The 18,505-nt window shown below is 37.1% G+C and overlaps 1 protein-coding gene across 1 annotated transcript in view; it reads left to right on the top strand.

Moving 5' to 3' along the window:
* Nucleotides 1-10,261, top strand: part of LOC126237060 (large neutral amino acids transporter small subunit 1) — a 355,654-nt gene extending 345,393 nt beyond the window's left edge. Inside the window, exons 7-8 of the mRNA XM_049946846.1 lie at nucleotides 5,852-5,944; nucleotides 9,750-10,261. Coding sequence (XP_049802803.1) covers nucleotides 5,852-5,944; nucleotides 9,750-9,835 — 179 coding nt within the window. The 3' untranslated portion in view covers nucleotides 9,836-10,261. The remainder of the gene's footprint in view (nucleotides 1-5,851; nucleotides 5,945-9,749) is intronic.
* Nucleotides 10,262-18,505: the final 8,244 nt, after the last annotated feature.

Below are 18,505 nucleotides of genomic sequence, written 5' to 3'. Positions count from 1 at the left end.
TGAAACTTATGAGACATTGTATCTCCAGAATAGTTTTTACCTAATTGCATTTTTTTTACTTAATTGAATTTTGTACAATTGTATATTTGTCAAATGTTTGTGCAGTAGTGACATCTGTCCAATTTATGACACAAACACATTTTTGTGGCATCTGTACCCCAGTTTGTTGTGAAGAGTAGCACATTTCACATTTTAACTCTGCTTGCACTGTGGCCTAGTTTGCACCATATTTTTAGTTGTGTTCAATAGTGTCTAGCTGATCTTGTTCATATTTCTTGAAAACACCACTCTGAATGTGTTATCAGGATATGTTTTAAACAAATATGTTTCATAATTTTGTTAAACTCACATACATGTATGAAAATAGTACTATCCACTATGTCATAATTTGTTGTTTTCAATATGTGTATTGTCCATTATTTCTATTTGTTCCCCCACCACCTCCCACTTTTACTGCAGATCTGACAATGGTCACCACTGACTGAGATCAATATTATGAGGACAGTTTTTTTGAAAATCAACATCGGAGCTACTGAGTTCTTTGCATTTTGTGTGCCCTATATACCTGAATAAGCTGTTGTGAATAAGACACTGAAGTGAGCTATAATGTCATAAATTTAGACCTATTCAGAATATTATAATGATGTAGGTGATAGTTATTGTCAAAAACAAGCAGTTTTGTGTTATTGTCTAATTGTCATCCTCAGTAATGTGCATACACAGTAAAAGCAGGCAAATCACTGCTCACAATTTCCAAACTTCCCACAAGCTATTCTGTATATTTTGCTGGACCAGCACACCTGAATAAATAGCTTAACTATAAAATAAGATTTGTTTCCACAAGGAATCTTTTACTCTGCAGAAGAATGTGAACTGTTGTGAATCTCCTGGTAGATTAAAACCGTGATGGGCTGGGACTTGAATCTGGACTCCTACATTTCATGGTCCGTATTTTACCAGCTCAACTCTCCAGGTGTGATTTATGACCACATTTATAGATTAAATTATGTGTTGTCCCTAGATGTTCAACAAATAAGACCATTGCCTGTGGAGAAATCGATGTTTGAATTGAACTCCTAACCCAGTACACTTTTAATCTGTGTAGGTGTTTCATAATACCACACCTTCTGCTGCACAATAAAATATTCATTCTGGAATATTATGCATTTACTATCTTATGTAACCATCCATGTACAGTTTAAGATAAAATAAGCTGGAATATTAAAGAGGAGCAGGTTTGAAATCTACAACCAGATAACCTGACTGAAAGTGTTTTCTAAAGTTTTCTCAATGGACAGAATATTTCATCATCTTTTGAGCATGTATCTGGATAGCTTTATTTCTTTGTCCAGTACTTTGGTTGATAACCTTCACCCATCATCAGACACATCTTCAGGGAGGACATATACAGGGTTTATCAAAAAGAATCATCCAATTTGGCACGTCTATATTTCTGAAACTAATAAACATATACAATGGCTAAAAATGGCTCTGAGCACTATGGGACTCAACTGCTGAGGTCATTAGTCCCCTAGAACTTAGAACTAGTTAAACCTAACTAACCTAAGGACATCACAAACATCCATGCCCGAGGCAGGATTCGAACCTGCGACCGTAGCGGTCTTGCGGTTCCAGACTGCAGCGCCTTTAACCGCACGGCCACTTCGGCCGGCTACAACATATACAATGAATTTTGTTTTTTGATGAATGGGAAAGTCAAAAAGGTTTTTTTTTTTTCATTCCTTCTCATATGTGTTCAATATGCCCCCCTTGAGATGCAAAGCATATGTCGATACGGTATTCAAATTGTTCCCGCACTGCAGCAAGTATGTCTTGAGTGACAGCTTCCACAGCTGCTGTTATGTGGAGTCTCAGTTCATTCATTGCTGTTGGAGGCACATAAACAAAGTCTCTTATAAACCCCCACAAGAAATAATCACATACAGTCATCCAAACTATCAACAACATCTGGTTCTTCCAAATACCCAGATCCCATCTTCTTAGTTCCCGACCCTTTTGCTATTTCTTCAGCTTTGATCTGCAGTTCATAACTAATAAATCATAGTCAGAGTTCCTATGTGCCCCTGGATATGTTTTGCAGTTTGATATGTAATTTCAAAACTTCTGTCTTCTATGCCAAATCTTCTGGTGTCTCCAGGTCTCTTTCATATATACAAATGTACAATGACATGAATTGTGTTGTATACTGCAGTTACTCAGGTCTGATGACGGATGTTGTTGACCGAAATCAATAACCTGATTGATAAAAATATTTTGTTGTCTGTGATTGGATTTATAATAAAATATAATAAATGTACACACTTATTTCATGATTCTTAAACAAAGTGCTAGCAGTGTTCAAATTATGCTCTGTGTGGACCTCTAACGGGCAGCTTCCCCTTTCATTCCTTTTGCCCAGTCCATGTTCTACTACTTTTCTCTTTTTTTTTCTTTTTCCTATGACCAAATTCCAGTCCCCTCTCACAATTAAATTTCCATCTCCTTCAAATATCTGAATTATTTCTTTTATCTCATAACATATTATTTCAATCTACAGAGCAAGCATATAAATTTGCACTAGTGTGGTAGATGTTGGCTTTAAAACTATAAGGCTGTGATAATGTATTCACTATGCTGTTTGTAGTAGCTTTCCTGGATTCAGATAAATTTATTCATTATCAGAACTACTCTTGCATTAATCTTATATGATTCTGTGTTGATCAGAAGTCCTATCTTCCTGAAACCACATTTCACCAATTCCAACTATACTGAGGTGACAAAAGTCATGGAATAGCAATATGCATTTATACAGATGGTAGTAGTATCATGTACACAAGGTGTAACAGGGCAGTGCATTGGCATACCTTTCATTTGTACTCAGGTGATCCATGTGAAAAGGTGTCCAATGTGATTATGGCCGTACAATGAGACTGAACCGACTTTGAATGTGGAATGGTAATTGGAGCTAGATGCATGGGGAATTCCATGTCAGAAATTGTTAGGGGATTCAATATTCTGAGACCCATGTCAAGAATGTGCCAAGAATACCAAATTTCAGACATTGCCCCTCACTACGTATATCTCAATGCCCGATGGCCTTCACTCAACATCCGAGAGCAGTGGCATTTGCAGAGAGTTTTCAATACTAACAGACAATCAACACTGTTTGAAATAAGTACAGAAATCAATGTGGAATATATGATGAATGTATCCATTAGGGAGTTTGGCAAAATCCTTTGTTAATGGGCTATGGCAGCTGATGACCAACCCAAGTGCCTTTGCTAACAGCATGACATCACCTGCAGAACCTCTCCCGGGCTCATGACCATATCGGCTGGTCTCTAGATGACTGGAAAAGTGTGGCCTAGAGATATGAGCCCTGATTGCAGCTGGTAAGAGCTGATGGTAGGACTTGTGTGTAGTGCAGACCCACAAAGCCAAGGGACCAAGTTATCAACAAGGCACTGTGTAAGCTGATTTTGATTCCATAATGGTGCAGGTTGTGTTAACATGCAGTGGACTGGGTCCTCTGGTCCAAATGAACCAATCACTGGCTGAAAATGTTTGTGTTTGGCAAGTATTTCTACAGGGAATGTCCAGTGATTTGTTGAGTTCATGCCACATTGAGTTGCTGCACTGCACCAGGTCTGACACAATATTATGAGGTATCCCATGAGTTTGTGTCACTCAGTGTATGTCTGATTCCAACCTATCAGTCTCTCTTCTTAAATTCTCTAACCCACCTACTCAAAAAACGAATCCGCGTTTCACTCTGTTTTATTTCTTCTGATGACTACATCTTCCTGAGTTGTCCCCACATGGAGATCCGAATTGGGTATTATTTTAAATTTGGAATATTTTATCCAACATAACAAGGCTATGTTGGTTAATACATAGCCACATCAAGTTTTCATTTAGGCTGTTGTCTCTGCAATTATTGAAAATGTTGCTACCATTCCTCAGGAACCACATTTTAGTGTGTCCTCTCCATACATATCTCTCTTATATGGTTGCACCTCTGGTATGGATATTTGTGTCATACAGGGACTCAACCCACACCTTTTGTATCCCATCAGATATATTGCTGGATTATGCCATTTTATCGATATGCCTCATTACAACTAAGTCTGGCAGGTTCACTGTGAGTAGTGAGCAGAGAGCATTCTGAGTGGCACACAAGCCTGTCAGCTCATTGATTTAAAGCTAAGTGGCTAGAGGCTTCTCTCTCTCCTGTTTGAAAGCTAATGTTTTCTTCTCCACAGTCGACTGAAGTGTTAATGAGAACTATGCGTTACATCATTTATTTGTTGGAACACTTGTGTTGCAACAGGACCTGCTCGGGATGTGATTAAAGTGAAGTTTTACCACTGTTAAGTTCTGCTTTGGCAGACTGTGATAACATCCAGCCAAGTGAGTGATTTTTGCTTTTCCTATGAGTGTTTTCCATTACCATAATTCAGGTTTTATGTAGAAAACAGCTGAAGTTGTGAAATTCAGTTCTTTTTATTAAAAAAGTGGTGTATTCTGTGACAGCACACAAACCATGTTAATATTGTACATACTTGTGTCTAAGTCAAGTTTTTAAGTGACCATTGGCAGGACAAACATACGTATTAACCCAGCATGCTACCAAATCTAATAATTTAAGTTGTTGTCATTGTAGTCATGCATATTTCACAAGATCAGTGACTCATAGGAATTACATGTCATTTATTTTGTTTCATTGTATTCAACAAATAATAATAATAATAATAATAATAATAATAATAAATAATGACCTTCATTATTTAAATTGCAAAACAAAAACACAATATCTTCCTTAGCATTAAAAAAATCCATGCACCAGTAAGAGTATATCTGCTGTCCTAGTTAAAATTTTTGTTGCATAAGTTGAATTCAGTGGCTTTTTAGGTGATAGGATTCCAGTAGTTTGATGTATAGGACAATATTTTTGTCTCTTCAAACATAATTAAATGCTTGATTTCAAGGTAATGCTTGCCAACTGCTTACTTGGCCGAATCACAGTATTTTAATGTGGTGGCAGTGTGCTACACAGTTTTATGACACTGTAAATGTAGTCTAATCAAAATAACAGGTTCTCTCTCTCTCTCTCTCTCTCTCTCTCTCTCTCTCTCACACACACACACACACACACACACACACACACACAGAAAGAATGTTATTCCCAGAGACTGAGACTGGCTTTTCACTTTGGTGCCTGGATAATAGGTTGACTACTTTGGCAGCTCAGAAACATGCCTATTTCACTGTGTGCAATGCATTAAAAATGAACAAATGCAATAGACAGATAATTATGTGATGATTAAACATGTATTTGGTTTTGTTCTTGTAGGACAATACAGTAACATCTCATTTACAATAGCTCTTCTTTAAGACTACATTTTCAGGTGGTCCTTGTAGAATATAATTGTAGGTATGCTATCAACACATATAAAATCGCTCTCTTCTGAGCCACTGATTAAACTTCTGCAATGAGCCTGTTAGTCTTCATTCTAATATCAAGTTTACAGCTGAAATGGAGAGAGAGAAGGAAACTTGTCATTTGTAAATGTTTTACTTGGACATAAGGCATATTGGCAGCTTGACTACCCTGTACAATGAAAACCAGCAAATTGGAACATTTTATTAGACCTTCAGTCACCTTTTGTCATGCCCTAATAAGTGACATATCCTCTCATAACTCTTGTACACCATCAAATTGGCACTCATACCCAATACACAAAACTAAGGGAAATGAGTTCCAAATCCCAGAAACTCATTTGATCATTTGTCCATATTTTAAGTGTTGATTTTTGTGCCACATTTAATTAATTACATATTTTTAATTCAGTTATAGGTTTGGGGATCTCACTTTCTGGCATACCTGTGTACTACATATTTGTAGCATGGGAAAGGAAACCAAAGATAATAAACACTATGAGTGGTAAGTGGATAGTGCGATATTTCTCGCCATTACTATGCATGCTTCAATTATTTTTCCAACTAAAGATTATTAAAATTCATGTTTGGTTGTTGTGTCTGTTGTAACAGGTAAGTCCAAAGTTATAATAAGCCATTCAGCCACATTTTATGTTTCAATTTACTCAACTATTGGTTTGAATGTTTCGTCTTATTTGTAGGTGGATTGCTCAAGTAGGTGAAAATAATTGATCAGTGACATAGAAAGTACAGAAGACTATAAATAATTTTCTAAATCTCATAAATATATACTGATGTTAATGAATGCCAGTTTTATCGAATTTAATTTGGTTATTAACATTCACACACACTATTTTGTAAATCCCTTCATCGGCAAGAGCCTTCAGGAATATGAAAGTTATAAGTTAAATATTAACAGACAGTAGCTGCCATTTCAGACTACTTACGTTAAGTATGCTAGTACAGTAACAGTGAGTTAGAACTAGTGCTAGTCTATTCACATTGTTAAATATAGGTATTGGTACTTATATAGAAAAGTAGCTACATTGAGGGGGGGGGGGGGGGGAACCCTTTTGATGCTCCTCCTTCACTACTCATCTGCTGCTTTTATCTACTACTTCATACACATCATTTACATAATGAAGTAAATATTTAGGAGTAAAGGAGACCACTCACTGAATAGCAGAGATTTATTTATTTATTTATTTGTTTATTTATTTATTTATTTTATTTACGTCCTGAATCTTTGCGGTACATATACCATACCTTAGATGTTGGACAAAATGAAATTACATTAATATACTGTTACATTGGTGTATACATTACATTTATAAATTGTTACATTTTTATATTGCTATATTGTTACATTACATTTTTATATTGTTACAACCAACTTATTTTTCAAGATACTGTGTTACTGAGTAAAAACAGTTTTCCAAGAGATATGATGTTACAGATTTTTTAAAGCTATGGATTTTGTTTATGGCCTTTAGGTTACTTGGCAGCTTATTAAACAAACGTGAACCTGAGTGATATACACCTTTCTTGCACAGTGTGGTATAACAATGATGTCTGTGTATGCCACTATTTGCCCTTGTATGGTGTTCATGTACAGATTTATTTTGAATAAATACATTTCCATTGTTTAGCATGCTTTTTTTAGGAACATTACAACTTCTAGTATATAGATACATGGTAGGGGTAGAATCCCCAGTTCTTTAAAGAATGGTTTGCATGATTTTCGGCTGTTGGCATTTTTCATTACCCTCATACTCTTTTTATGTTTCCGGAATGTGGTTATGCAATGAGGAGAATTTCCCCAGAATATGATGCCATATCTTAATAGGGAGTGTATGCAAGCGTAATACACTGCTCTAACTGTTTCAGGACTTGTGTTGTTCCATATAATCCTCATCGCATAAGTCATTTTGGATAGTTTAGAATTTAATGAAGTGATGTGGGAATTCCATTTAAGAGTGTCTTGTAAGTAGATGCCAAGAAATTTTGCTTCAGTGACACTGTTAATTCTTTGGTTTTCCATTGACATGTTTGGTTTTAATGGGTTTTTATTTTGTTGTGTATGGAAGTGTAAGACGGCTGTTTTTTGAGGGTTTATCAGTAATTTATTCCTCATAAACCACTCTGAGACATTTTCACTTGTGACTTTAGCATTTAAAGTTAGAGCCATTTCATTTTCACCTTCAATTAATATGCTTGTGTCATCTGCAAATAGCACTGGTTCGGAGTGTTGAACGTGTAGGGGGAAGTCGTTTATGAAAATTAGGAAGAGAAAGGGACCTAAAATTGAGCCTTGTGGTACACCGTGGGTTAATGTGGAAGGTTTTGATTGATAAGCTTGGAGTTCGTTTTTTCCCATGTGTTTTACCTCTGTTATCTGAGAGCGATTTTCTAGGTAGGATTTCAGCCACTCGTGTGGCAGGCCTCTTACACCATACCACTCTAACTTTCTTAGGAGAATTTCATGGTCTATTAGATCAAATGCTTTTGTTAAATCCAGGAAAATCCCCAAAACATTTTTGTGACTATCCACTGAATTTAAAATACGATTTATGAGGCTAAAAGTGGCTGTTTCAGTACTGCACTGAGGCCTGAAGCCATGCTGACATCCTGAAATCATATTTTTTTTTGTTAAAGAAATCAGTTAGTTGTAGCAGAACTAGTTTTTCAATGATTTTTGAAAAACCTGATAGGAGTGACACAGGCCTATAGTTGACCATCTGCTGCCGATCGCCCTTTTTGTAAAGGGGTACAACTTTTGCAGTTTTTAACTGTTGTGGGAAAATACCACTTGATAGTGAAGAATTGCATATATCTAGCAGTGGTGCGAGTATCTGTTCAGCTGATACTTTTATAATATAGTCTGGCACATCGTCGACTCCGGCTAAATATTTATTTTTTAATGACTTTATACTGTTTAACAGTTCTTCCCTACTTATTGGACGGAGGAACATGGATGTATTTGTTACACTATTTCCAGAAATTTCCTGTAATATTTTGTTTGATGTTTTTCCCAAGATGTCGTGTATGTGCCTCTCACTGCCTCCGCTATTCAGTGAGTGGTCTCCTTTACTACTAAAAATTACATTCTGCCAAAAGTTTCCTACAGAGGTATGTAACTTTAATGGTTTAAGAGAATGGCATCACTTGTCTAGATATGAGTATAGTTAGAAACCGCTTAATATGAACATTAGCTTTAACTGCAGTTTACATCTCCAACTCATTGTGAGGAGTGGCTGATCAGGATTTTTTTTATTTATTTTATTTATTTGTTTATTTATTTATTTTTAATATCTGGGGATTTATAATCTGCCCAACATCTGCCAGCATTCTGTTAAACTATATAAAATTCCGTTCTGAGGTCTACACAGGTATGCAAAGTCTATATAGAAATTTATTTTCCTCTAGTATTATGGCTGTTAATTTCACAGTTCGCCCTTAATTCTTACACCAACTGCTAAGAATCACTAGATCTCTGAAGAAGCATCAGTGAAATATTCTGTTATTGGCTTTTTGTGATATTCTTACTAGATGTTTCTCTAGAACAAATACTTTTTTGGCCCACACTACATTGCCCTGGAAAATACAAGGGGAGGTATAACTGAAAATATGCAGTGTAAGGTAGCAATCCCATCTCTAGGTCAACACAGTGAGAAAGATTCCTACATGTAAAGAACTTAGCTTTTTAGTTAACTTATCCACATGTTTCTATCACTGCTATTCATTACATAGTAATCAACCTATTGAAGTATAATCAGGTCAATCTCATAATTACTGTGAGGCAGTAAAACATCCATAGAAATATAGCAGGTGGATTATCAGAAAAAAATAATCCTATTAGATGCCTGGATGAGTGTATTAAACAAGGTATTCCTTGCATAGAGTGCACACAACAGTTCTTGGTTCCACTGATTCAGAATACATTTTCTCAGGTAGCTTTGTAGAGTGATATTTTGTTATAATGGAGTCAGTTTCCATCTACCATATTATTTTAATTTCTATAAATTCCATGCTAGAGCTGCTACGACATATTAATGGTAGTCAGTACATTTATGAAATTTGCCAGGTGTGCAGTGATTTTTACTGCAAAGACTGAATTCATTTAGTCACTGTAAATGTTATGAGTACATTTTTAAAAAAGGAATGAAAATTAATTTTATCTTTCCCAGAAGGTGATACAGGATAGTGTTGACAACAATCCTTGTTTTAAAATGTGAGACAATAGTAAATTTGGTTACTTGCCTCTTATTTCAGTATCACATTTTAAAAATGTTACTTTCTTTCATTTGCAGAAAATTTTGCAATTGGTGTGCAGAAGTTGCTGGAAGTTGTCAGTCCAGAAGAAGGAGAAATAGCAGCCAGTCCTGCAAAAACATAATGTGATTAGGTACCAGTTATGGTGACACCTCATAATGCTACAAATAAAGATCTGAATCTGACATTCCATCTGTGAAGATATTCCTGAGAAACCTGGACAATGGGACCAGCTTGCATCTGATGCTACATATTTTGTTCAGCTGCACGACTTTAATTTGATATTGACTTGCTTTGGGTGCAATGTTGATAAGACTTGAATGGCTTTTTATTGTGGCTGCAGTCATCAAATGAAAAGTGACGACTTTTATGGACTATCCCAAGATTATAGGAGCATAAATTCTCCTACTCTGAACATTTTTATACTCATTATTTGATTTATTTTAACCTTAATAATTTGTGAGTGTTTTGTATGATTGTATTATTTAAACCAATTGCTCTGTCTTCAAATTTATTGAAAGCAGATAATATAAGGAATATAGATTATGTACATATGCATTTCTACATGATTATTTTTCCTTGTCTCAGATTTAAGCTAGATTAGTTCTTGTTTGTTACCTAATTTTCCTCCTCAATTAAGCGGTTTTATTTAGCATAAACTTTCTAATGGTGAGTACTGTGACAAAAAATGAACAATATTGCCTGAAATAGATCTACACCATATTATTCTCAAATATTTTTCTCAAATCTACACCTGTTCTAATTCATTCACATATCAAACTGCAAAAATCACATCTTGAAGGAGAGCCTACAAGAATGTAAAATTAGTCAGGTTATAAATGAACAGACAGAAGTAGCCATTCCTCACTAAATCTACACTGACAACTGTGGGAATTAATTCTAGATACTTTTTACATGTGCAATTACTTCTAACACATACATGCCTTTTTGTTCTCCAGAAGGACTCTGCCAAAAACCTCAAATATTTTAGCATTCTTTTTCATTGTACCTGTCTACAACTCAGCACCCGCATTTTTCATCATCATGAACAGTTGCCAGCCCCAGGCTGGGTCATTATGAACATAAGCCTGCTTTCCTCCTGTCTTTGAGCATTTACTCTGGTCCAGGCCTTGCCTCTTTTTTTCAATGCAGTGAACCACACCTTTCAGCCACTTATACTTTGGTTTTCCTCTTGGTCATTTTCTTTGCATCTTCGTTTTGTGTATCTTCTTGGGAATCCCTGTGTTTTCCATTCTCTTTAAGTGTCCGTATCATCTTAGCATTGAAGTTTCCGTCCTGCTCTGCAAGGGTTCCTCTTTCACTGTTTCCCTTATCCTTCCACTACTCATCCTTTCTCAACTTGTTGCTTCTATCCTACTTCTGAAGAACTCCATTTCACATGCCTGTAATCTGCATACACTTTTTTCTTCAGTGCCCTGTCTCATATGCATAGGTCAATATTGGGATGTAGTAACTTCTGTATAGCATGTCTTTGTTTCAAACCAGGCTCCTGGTTAGTTTTGCAGGAATGCTTCTGCCTGTCTGTCATGTTCACTGATCTCTGTCTCATTTCTTCCATTTTATCTGTCATGCTTTCAGAGTACTTAAGACTTTCCACTATCTTCAGTTGTTCACCTCCAATCTTTATTCCACTAGTTAGTCCATGTTTATTTCTAGTTGTAATCAGGATCTCACATTTGTTTGCATTAAATTTTCCCCCACACTCTCTCACAGTTTATTTAAAAGTGTCCAGCTGTACCTGAGTCTCCTCCTCCCTGTTTTCCCCAGATCATCTACATCTATACTTAGATCTACATTATTACTTTGCAATTCACAATTAAGTGCCTGGCAGAGGGTCCATGAAACCTACTTCAAGTTACTTCTCTACTGTTCCACTCTTGAGCAGCATGCGGAAAAACAAGCTTTTTAATCTTTCAGAGTGAGCTCTGATTTCTCTTATTGTATTTGGTGGTCGTTTCTCCCTATGTAGGTGGGCGTGAACAAAATATCTTCACACTCTGAGGAGGAAATTGGTGACTGAAATTTCATGAGAAGATCCTGCCACAATGAAAATGAGTGCCACCGCAATTCAGTCATATCCACGGTGCTTTCTCTCCTGTTTTGCAATAGTACAAAACGAGCTACCCTACTCTGAACTTTTTCAGTGTCCTCCATCGATCCTATCTAATGCAAATCCCACACTGCACAACAGTATTCCAGAAGAGGGTGTATAAGCATAGTGTAGGTAGTCTCTTTAGTAGACCTGTGGCATTATCTCAGTGTTCTGCCAATAAACTGTAGTCTTTGGTTTGCTTTACTCACAACATTACCTGCGTGATCATTCCAACTTAAGTTATTTGTAATTGTAATCCCTAAATATTTTGTTGGATTTGCAGCCTTTAGATTTGTGTGACTCATTGGGTAACTGATGTTTAGTGGATTACTTTTGGTACTCGCCAGCGAACACCATTGCTTTAATTTTGAGTTCTCCAGTTTTTTCTGCCACCTTAGTCAATATCTCATTCAAGGCCACAGTGAAGAGGAGATGTAACAATGCATTGCCCTCTGTCACACCACTTGTTTGCTGGAACCAATCCGTCCTTTCATTTCCCCCTTTCACACAGCTCAGGCTTCTACAGTACATCTCCTCCACTCTGTTTATTGTCTCTTTTTCCACTCTCTTCTTTTCTAGGGCTTCCCAGACATTTCTTCTACAGACATTATCAAATGCCTTTTCTACATCAAGAAAGGCAATCATGTGGTCTTCCCCAGATTTATATTGGTGATCCTGAAACTGTCTCACAACAAATTTGAGGTCAACAGTTGACCTCTCAGATGTGAAGCCATACTGTTTCTCTCTTTGCCTTGTTCAGATTCTGCTGTCCAGGATCTTTTCATATACCCTGGCACAGTGTGGTATCAGTGTGACTCCCCTGTAGCTTCTGCAATCCTTCTTACTTGCTTTCTTGAATACAGGGACAATTAGTGCCCTCTTCTCTGTATTGTGAGCAGCAGTTCATCCTCTCCATATTGTTGTTGTATGTGTCATATATTAAGTGAAAATAGCTGCTTTCAGGAAAACCACTACTCCTTCTTTTACACTATTCAGCAGCCGTTTTTGTCTAGTACTTCAAACAAACTATTTGCATATCAGTAAACAAACCACTATCAGCTGCCTGTATACAGGCAAAGTCAAGATCAGTTTAATACGAACATTAGAATTATGCAGAAATGAAATGATCATGTAGTATTGATGGCCAGGAGGTCCCAACCAGGGAAGCTCTGCCTCCAAGTTGCAAGTCTTATTTCAGGCAATGCCACATTGAGTGACTTGCATGTCGGTAATGATGAAATGCCAATGAGGACAACACGACACCCAGTCCAAGAGCAGAGAAAATTTCCAACCTTGCCGGGAATCAAAACTGGGTCTGCTGCATGGTAGGCAAACATATTACTACTTAGCCAAGCAGATAGTTATGCAGAATTTACAGTCCTGAATCCAAATGTTGTGTAAAATTGTAGACATAGGTGGCCAGCAAAGCATTCTTTTACTTTGACCTTGAATTTCTGGGAATTTTTTAAAATCCTGTTGAATGTCTAATTGCAACCTATTATAAACTTTTGCAGCATTCTGATTCCTGGTTAGGGGTCCACTCTGTATATGAAACTGCACTATTCCTGCTAAATTTGCTTTTGTCATTAACCCAAAATACTATTGGGGACTATATGTAGCCCCTTCAGGATTCTGCAAGGTGTTCGGTTATCAGATTTACACAATATTCTTATTGTATACTTTTGTAGAATAAATATTTCTTAGACGTTAGCTGCATGATCCCAAAAAATTAAGCTGCAGGACAGGACTGAGAGAAAGTATGCAGCAGTCCTGTCTTAAGATCAAAACAGGTCATGAAGAACTGGCTTTTTTGTTAAGTCATGCACATGCTAGTTCTACCTCAGCTTTTTATGCATCTGGAACTTTATTAATTAGATAAGATTAGATTTACTTTCACTCCATTTGATCCATAGTGAGAAGGTCCTCCAGGATGTGGAACATGTCAGGAAAACAATAATACATGACAAATATTTACAACTAAAGCCAATAAGCTGATGTACCATTCCACAGGTTGCAAGTGGAATGATCGTCATTTTTTTAATGAACACTATATGAAAGAGTCACTTTACAAATACTAATGCACTGAATTTAAAATAAAGTTTTTTATTTATTTATAAGGTAATAAACTTGTAATTCAACTACTATAACACTTATTTACCATGAACAAATTACTGCATTGAAATGGTGCAGAAGTTACATTGTACTTACACACACACACACACATATTTACAATGAACGCATTACTGCACTGAAATTGTGCAGAAGTTATATTGTACTTATATACAGGGTGTTACAAAAAGGTATGGCCAAACTTTCAGGAAACATTCCTCACACACAAAGAAAGAAAATATGTTATGTGGACATGTGTCTGGAAACGCTTACTTTCCATGTTTGAGCTCATTTTATTACTTCTCTTCAAATCACATTAATCATGGACTGGAAACACACAGCAACAGAACGTACCAGTGTGACTTCAAACAATTTGTTACAGGAAATGTTCAAAATGACCTCCATTAGCGAGGATACATGCATCCACCCTCCGTCGCATGGAATCCCTGATGTGCTGATGCAGCCCTGGAGAATGGCGTATTGTATCACAGCCGTCCACAATACGAGCACGAAGAGTCTCTACATTTGGTATCGGGGTTGTGTAGACAAGAGCTTTCAAATGCCCCCATAAATGAAAGTCGAGAGGGTTGAGGTCAGGAGAGCGTGGAGGCCATGGAATTGGTCCACCTCTACCAATCCATCGGTCACCAAATCTGTTGTTGAGAAGTGCACGAACACTTCGACTGACATGTGCAGGAGCTCCATCGTGCATGAACCACATGTTGTGTCGTACTTGTAAAGGCACATGTTCTAGCAGCACAGGTAAAGTATCCCGTATGAAATCATGATAATGTGCTCCATTGAGCGTAGGTGGAAGAACATGGGGCCCAATCAAGACCTCACCAACAATGCCTGCCCAAACATTCACAGAAAATCTGTGTTGATGACGTGATTGCACAATTGCGTGTGGATTCTCGTCAGCCCACACATGTTGATTGTGAAAATTTACAATTTTATCACGTTGGAATGAAGCCTCATCCGTAAAGAGAACATTTGCACTGAAATGAGGATTGACACATTGTTGGATGTACCATTCGCAGAAGTGTATCCATGGAGGCCAATCAGCTGCTGATAGTGCCTGCACACGCTGTACATGGTATGGAAACAACTGGTTCTCCCGTAGCACTCTCCATACAGTGACATGGTCAACGTTACCTTGTACAGCAGCAACTTCTGTGACGCTGACATTAGGGTTATTGTCAACTGCAGGAAGAATTGCCTCGTCCATTGCAGGTGTCCTCGTCGTTCTAGGTCTTCCCCAGTCGTGAATCATAGGGTGGAATGTTCCGTGCTCCCTAAGATGCCGATCAATTGCTTCGAATGTCTTCCTGTCGGGACACCTTCATTCTGGAAATCTGTCTCAATACAAACATACCGCACCACGGCTATTGCCCCGTGCTAATCCATACATCAAATGGGTATTTGCCAACTCCGCATCTGTAAACATTGCACTGACTGCAAAACCACGTTTGTGATGAACACTAACCTGTTGACGCTACGTACTGATGTGCTTGATGCTAGTACTGTAGAGCAATGAGTCACATGTCAACACAAGCACGGAAGTCAACATTACCTTCCTTCAATTGGGCCAACTGGCGGTGAATCGAGGAAGTACAGTACATACTGACGAAACTAAAATGAGCTCTAACATGGAAATTAAGCATTTCCGGACACATGTCCACATAACATCTTTTCTTTATTTGTGTGTGAGGAATGTTTCCTGAAAGTTTGGCTGTACCTTTTTGTAACAAATAGAGGGAAACATTCCACGTGGGAAAAATATATCTAAAAACAAAGATGATTTAACTTACCAAACAAAAGCGTTGGTATGTTGATAGAGACACAAACACACACACAAAATTCAAGCTTTCGCAACCAACGGTTTCTTCATCAGGAAAGAGGAAAGGAGAGGGAAAGACGAAAGGATGTGGGTTTTAAGGGAGAGGGTAAGGAGTCATTCCAATCCCGGGAGTGGAAAGACTTACCTTAGGGGGAAAAAAGGACAGGTATACACTCGCACACACACATATATCCATCCGAACATATACAGACACAAGCAGACATATGTAAAGGCAAAGAGTTTGGGCAGAGATGTCAGTCGAGGCGGAAGTACAGAGGCAAAGATGTTTTTGAATGACAGGTGAGGTATGAGTGGTGGCAACTTGAAATTAGCGGAGGTTGAGGCCTGGTGGGTAATGGGAAGAGAGGATATATTGAAGGGCAAGCTCCCATCTCTGGAGTTCTGATAGGTTGGTGTTAGTAGGAAGTATCCAGATAACCCGGACGGTGTAACACTGTGCCAAGATGTGCTGGCCGTGCACCAAGGCATGTTTAGCCACAGGGTGATCCTCATTACCAACGAACACTGTCTGCCTGTGTCCATTCATGCGAATGGACAATTTGTTGCTGGTCATCCCCACATAGAAAGCTTCACAGTGTAGGCAGGAACTTGCCCTTCAATATCTCCTGTCTTCATTATGAAGGAAAAAAAATTTTAACTACTAAGGGAAAAAAGAAACTTAATTTTTCTACATTTGGAAAAAAAGAAAAGAAAATACTTTACCTGTCTTTGTTTGGGGATGCCTCGATGCATCTTAAAGGTAACACACCTGCTGTTAGACAACTGTATCTCTAGATACTACTAAAAATTTTAAAATTAAGTTTCTTTTTTCCATTAATAAATAAGTTTCTTTTTCTCTCTTAATAGAACTGTTTATCATTATGAAGGCTTCAAAGAGTAAAAGGGAAGAATTTAAATGGGAAACTTCCTGATGTATCTCTAGTTGTTTCCACAAATATCTGGAAACATACATACATACATACATACATCTGATTACCAGAAGCTATCATATGCCAAAGTTCCACAAAGAAAAATTAGAGCTGACCCTGTATCTATGTTATAGGAAATAAGGTTAGGTTTTATATTAGTAGTGTAGTCCTGTCTTGCTGCACATAACAATGGAGCCTGGCATGAGAATTCTACTTGGCAGTGTTTACGCAGAAATATCTGATCTGGCCGCATTGCTTTCCATTTTAGTACAGTTCTGTGATTCTTCTATGAAAGGTTTCAATGTCGGTAATAACAAGTGTTGCATTACCGCAGTTGTCTTTCCAAGAGATTTTGAATTCAGTTATGAAAAGTATAATGTTCCATTAAAAAACATACTTTTTGAATATCTTGGTTGCTAACAGTGTTCAGAGCATTGTCTATACAAAACATTACATGCTTCTCAGCATACTATCAATTACAGAAAACCTCTTTTTCAATATCTAGAACAAGTCACGAAACAAGAAGTGTGATATGTCTTAGGTGGCAAAATATGTAAGTAAATCACATTTTATCTGCATCTGAAGTAGCATCACCTACTGTTTTTATTCTGATTCAATTCAGCCATTAGTAGTTTGTGAAGGAGATGAGGAAAATGTATGCCAGTCACATCCACATCAACGATCTATAAGTTTGTAGCATACAACCAATTACATTACTATGTTGTTAACTCCTCTATCACCTAAGTTTTTTCAGTTCAAAATTATAATTAAAGATTTTTAAGTAATTGTGTCAAATCACTCAGTACATGTCCCATTAAGTATAAAACAAAATAAAAGATTTTTATATAGCTGAGCAAAGTCATTGTGAAATTAAGTCAGTAAAACCAATGACTAACTCTGCAGAAAATGGCTCATTTATAATTTCCAAAATGTCAAAGCTGTTGATGGTAAACATTAAAAACAGAATTACCATAATTCACAATATGTTACAAGAAATTGTGAATTAACTCTGAACTGTGTTATATTTGTCTTAAATAACAAAAACCTTTACACGAAAATACAGACAAAAGTACTCTCACAGCTGCACACTGGTGAAGTACATTTTAAGGATGATGTTAAACACTCTGTAAGTTAGAAGAACCTATGAGTAAATTGTAAAGTTTGTCACAATCACTTCAAGTAGCAAAACCTTTCTGGCTAATGATGCCCTTGCAGCTGGTGCTGGTGAATGTCTTTAAAGTGTTGTATATCCATTTTAATACTATGACAAAAGGGATGATGGGCCAATTTATCCAATTTATGAGGTTCTGTTTTTATTCAAATGCAACAAAACATACACTGTGACATTATAGCTGTCTTCACAGCTGCACATAGGTAAGCACCCCTGAATCCAAAAGTGTACCGTATCCACCTTTTACAACAAAACCAACTCACACTATAGGATGTCAAAGCTACAGTCACAGCTGCACATGGAAGAAAACCCCCTACTAGTCTAAAAGTATGTTCTACTCATTATTTGGTGCTCATTAGGTATACTGGAAGATACTGAGTAACGCCTGTGAACAAAAAACGCTTATTTTGTACTAATGTAGCTCCTGTGACCAGTTCTAATTTTCTCTCCACATAAATATAGTGTTCCATGATTTCAGTATAGCCCAGAAACATAGTGGAAGGAAATATAATTCTAAGTAAACAGAACAGTAAGAGAGAAAGAATCAGAAAGTAAAATGTAAGAAAATATAATGATGAAAACTTGTGTTCTTGTAAGTGTCGCTCTACAAAATTCACAGAATTTATGTGTTC

The sequence above is a fragment of the Schistocerca nitens genome, chromosome 2 (genome assembly GCF_023898315.1).
Source record: "Schistocerca nitens isolate TAMUIC-IGC-003100 chromosome 2, iqSchNite1.1, whole genome shotgun sequence".
Classification (NCBI taxonomy): Eukaryota; Metazoa; Arthropoda; class Insecta; order Orthoptera; family Acrididae; genus Schistocerca; species Schistocerca nitens.
Note: the sequence above shows the minus strand (reverse complement) of the source record. Positions and strands in the feature narration are given on the sequence as shown.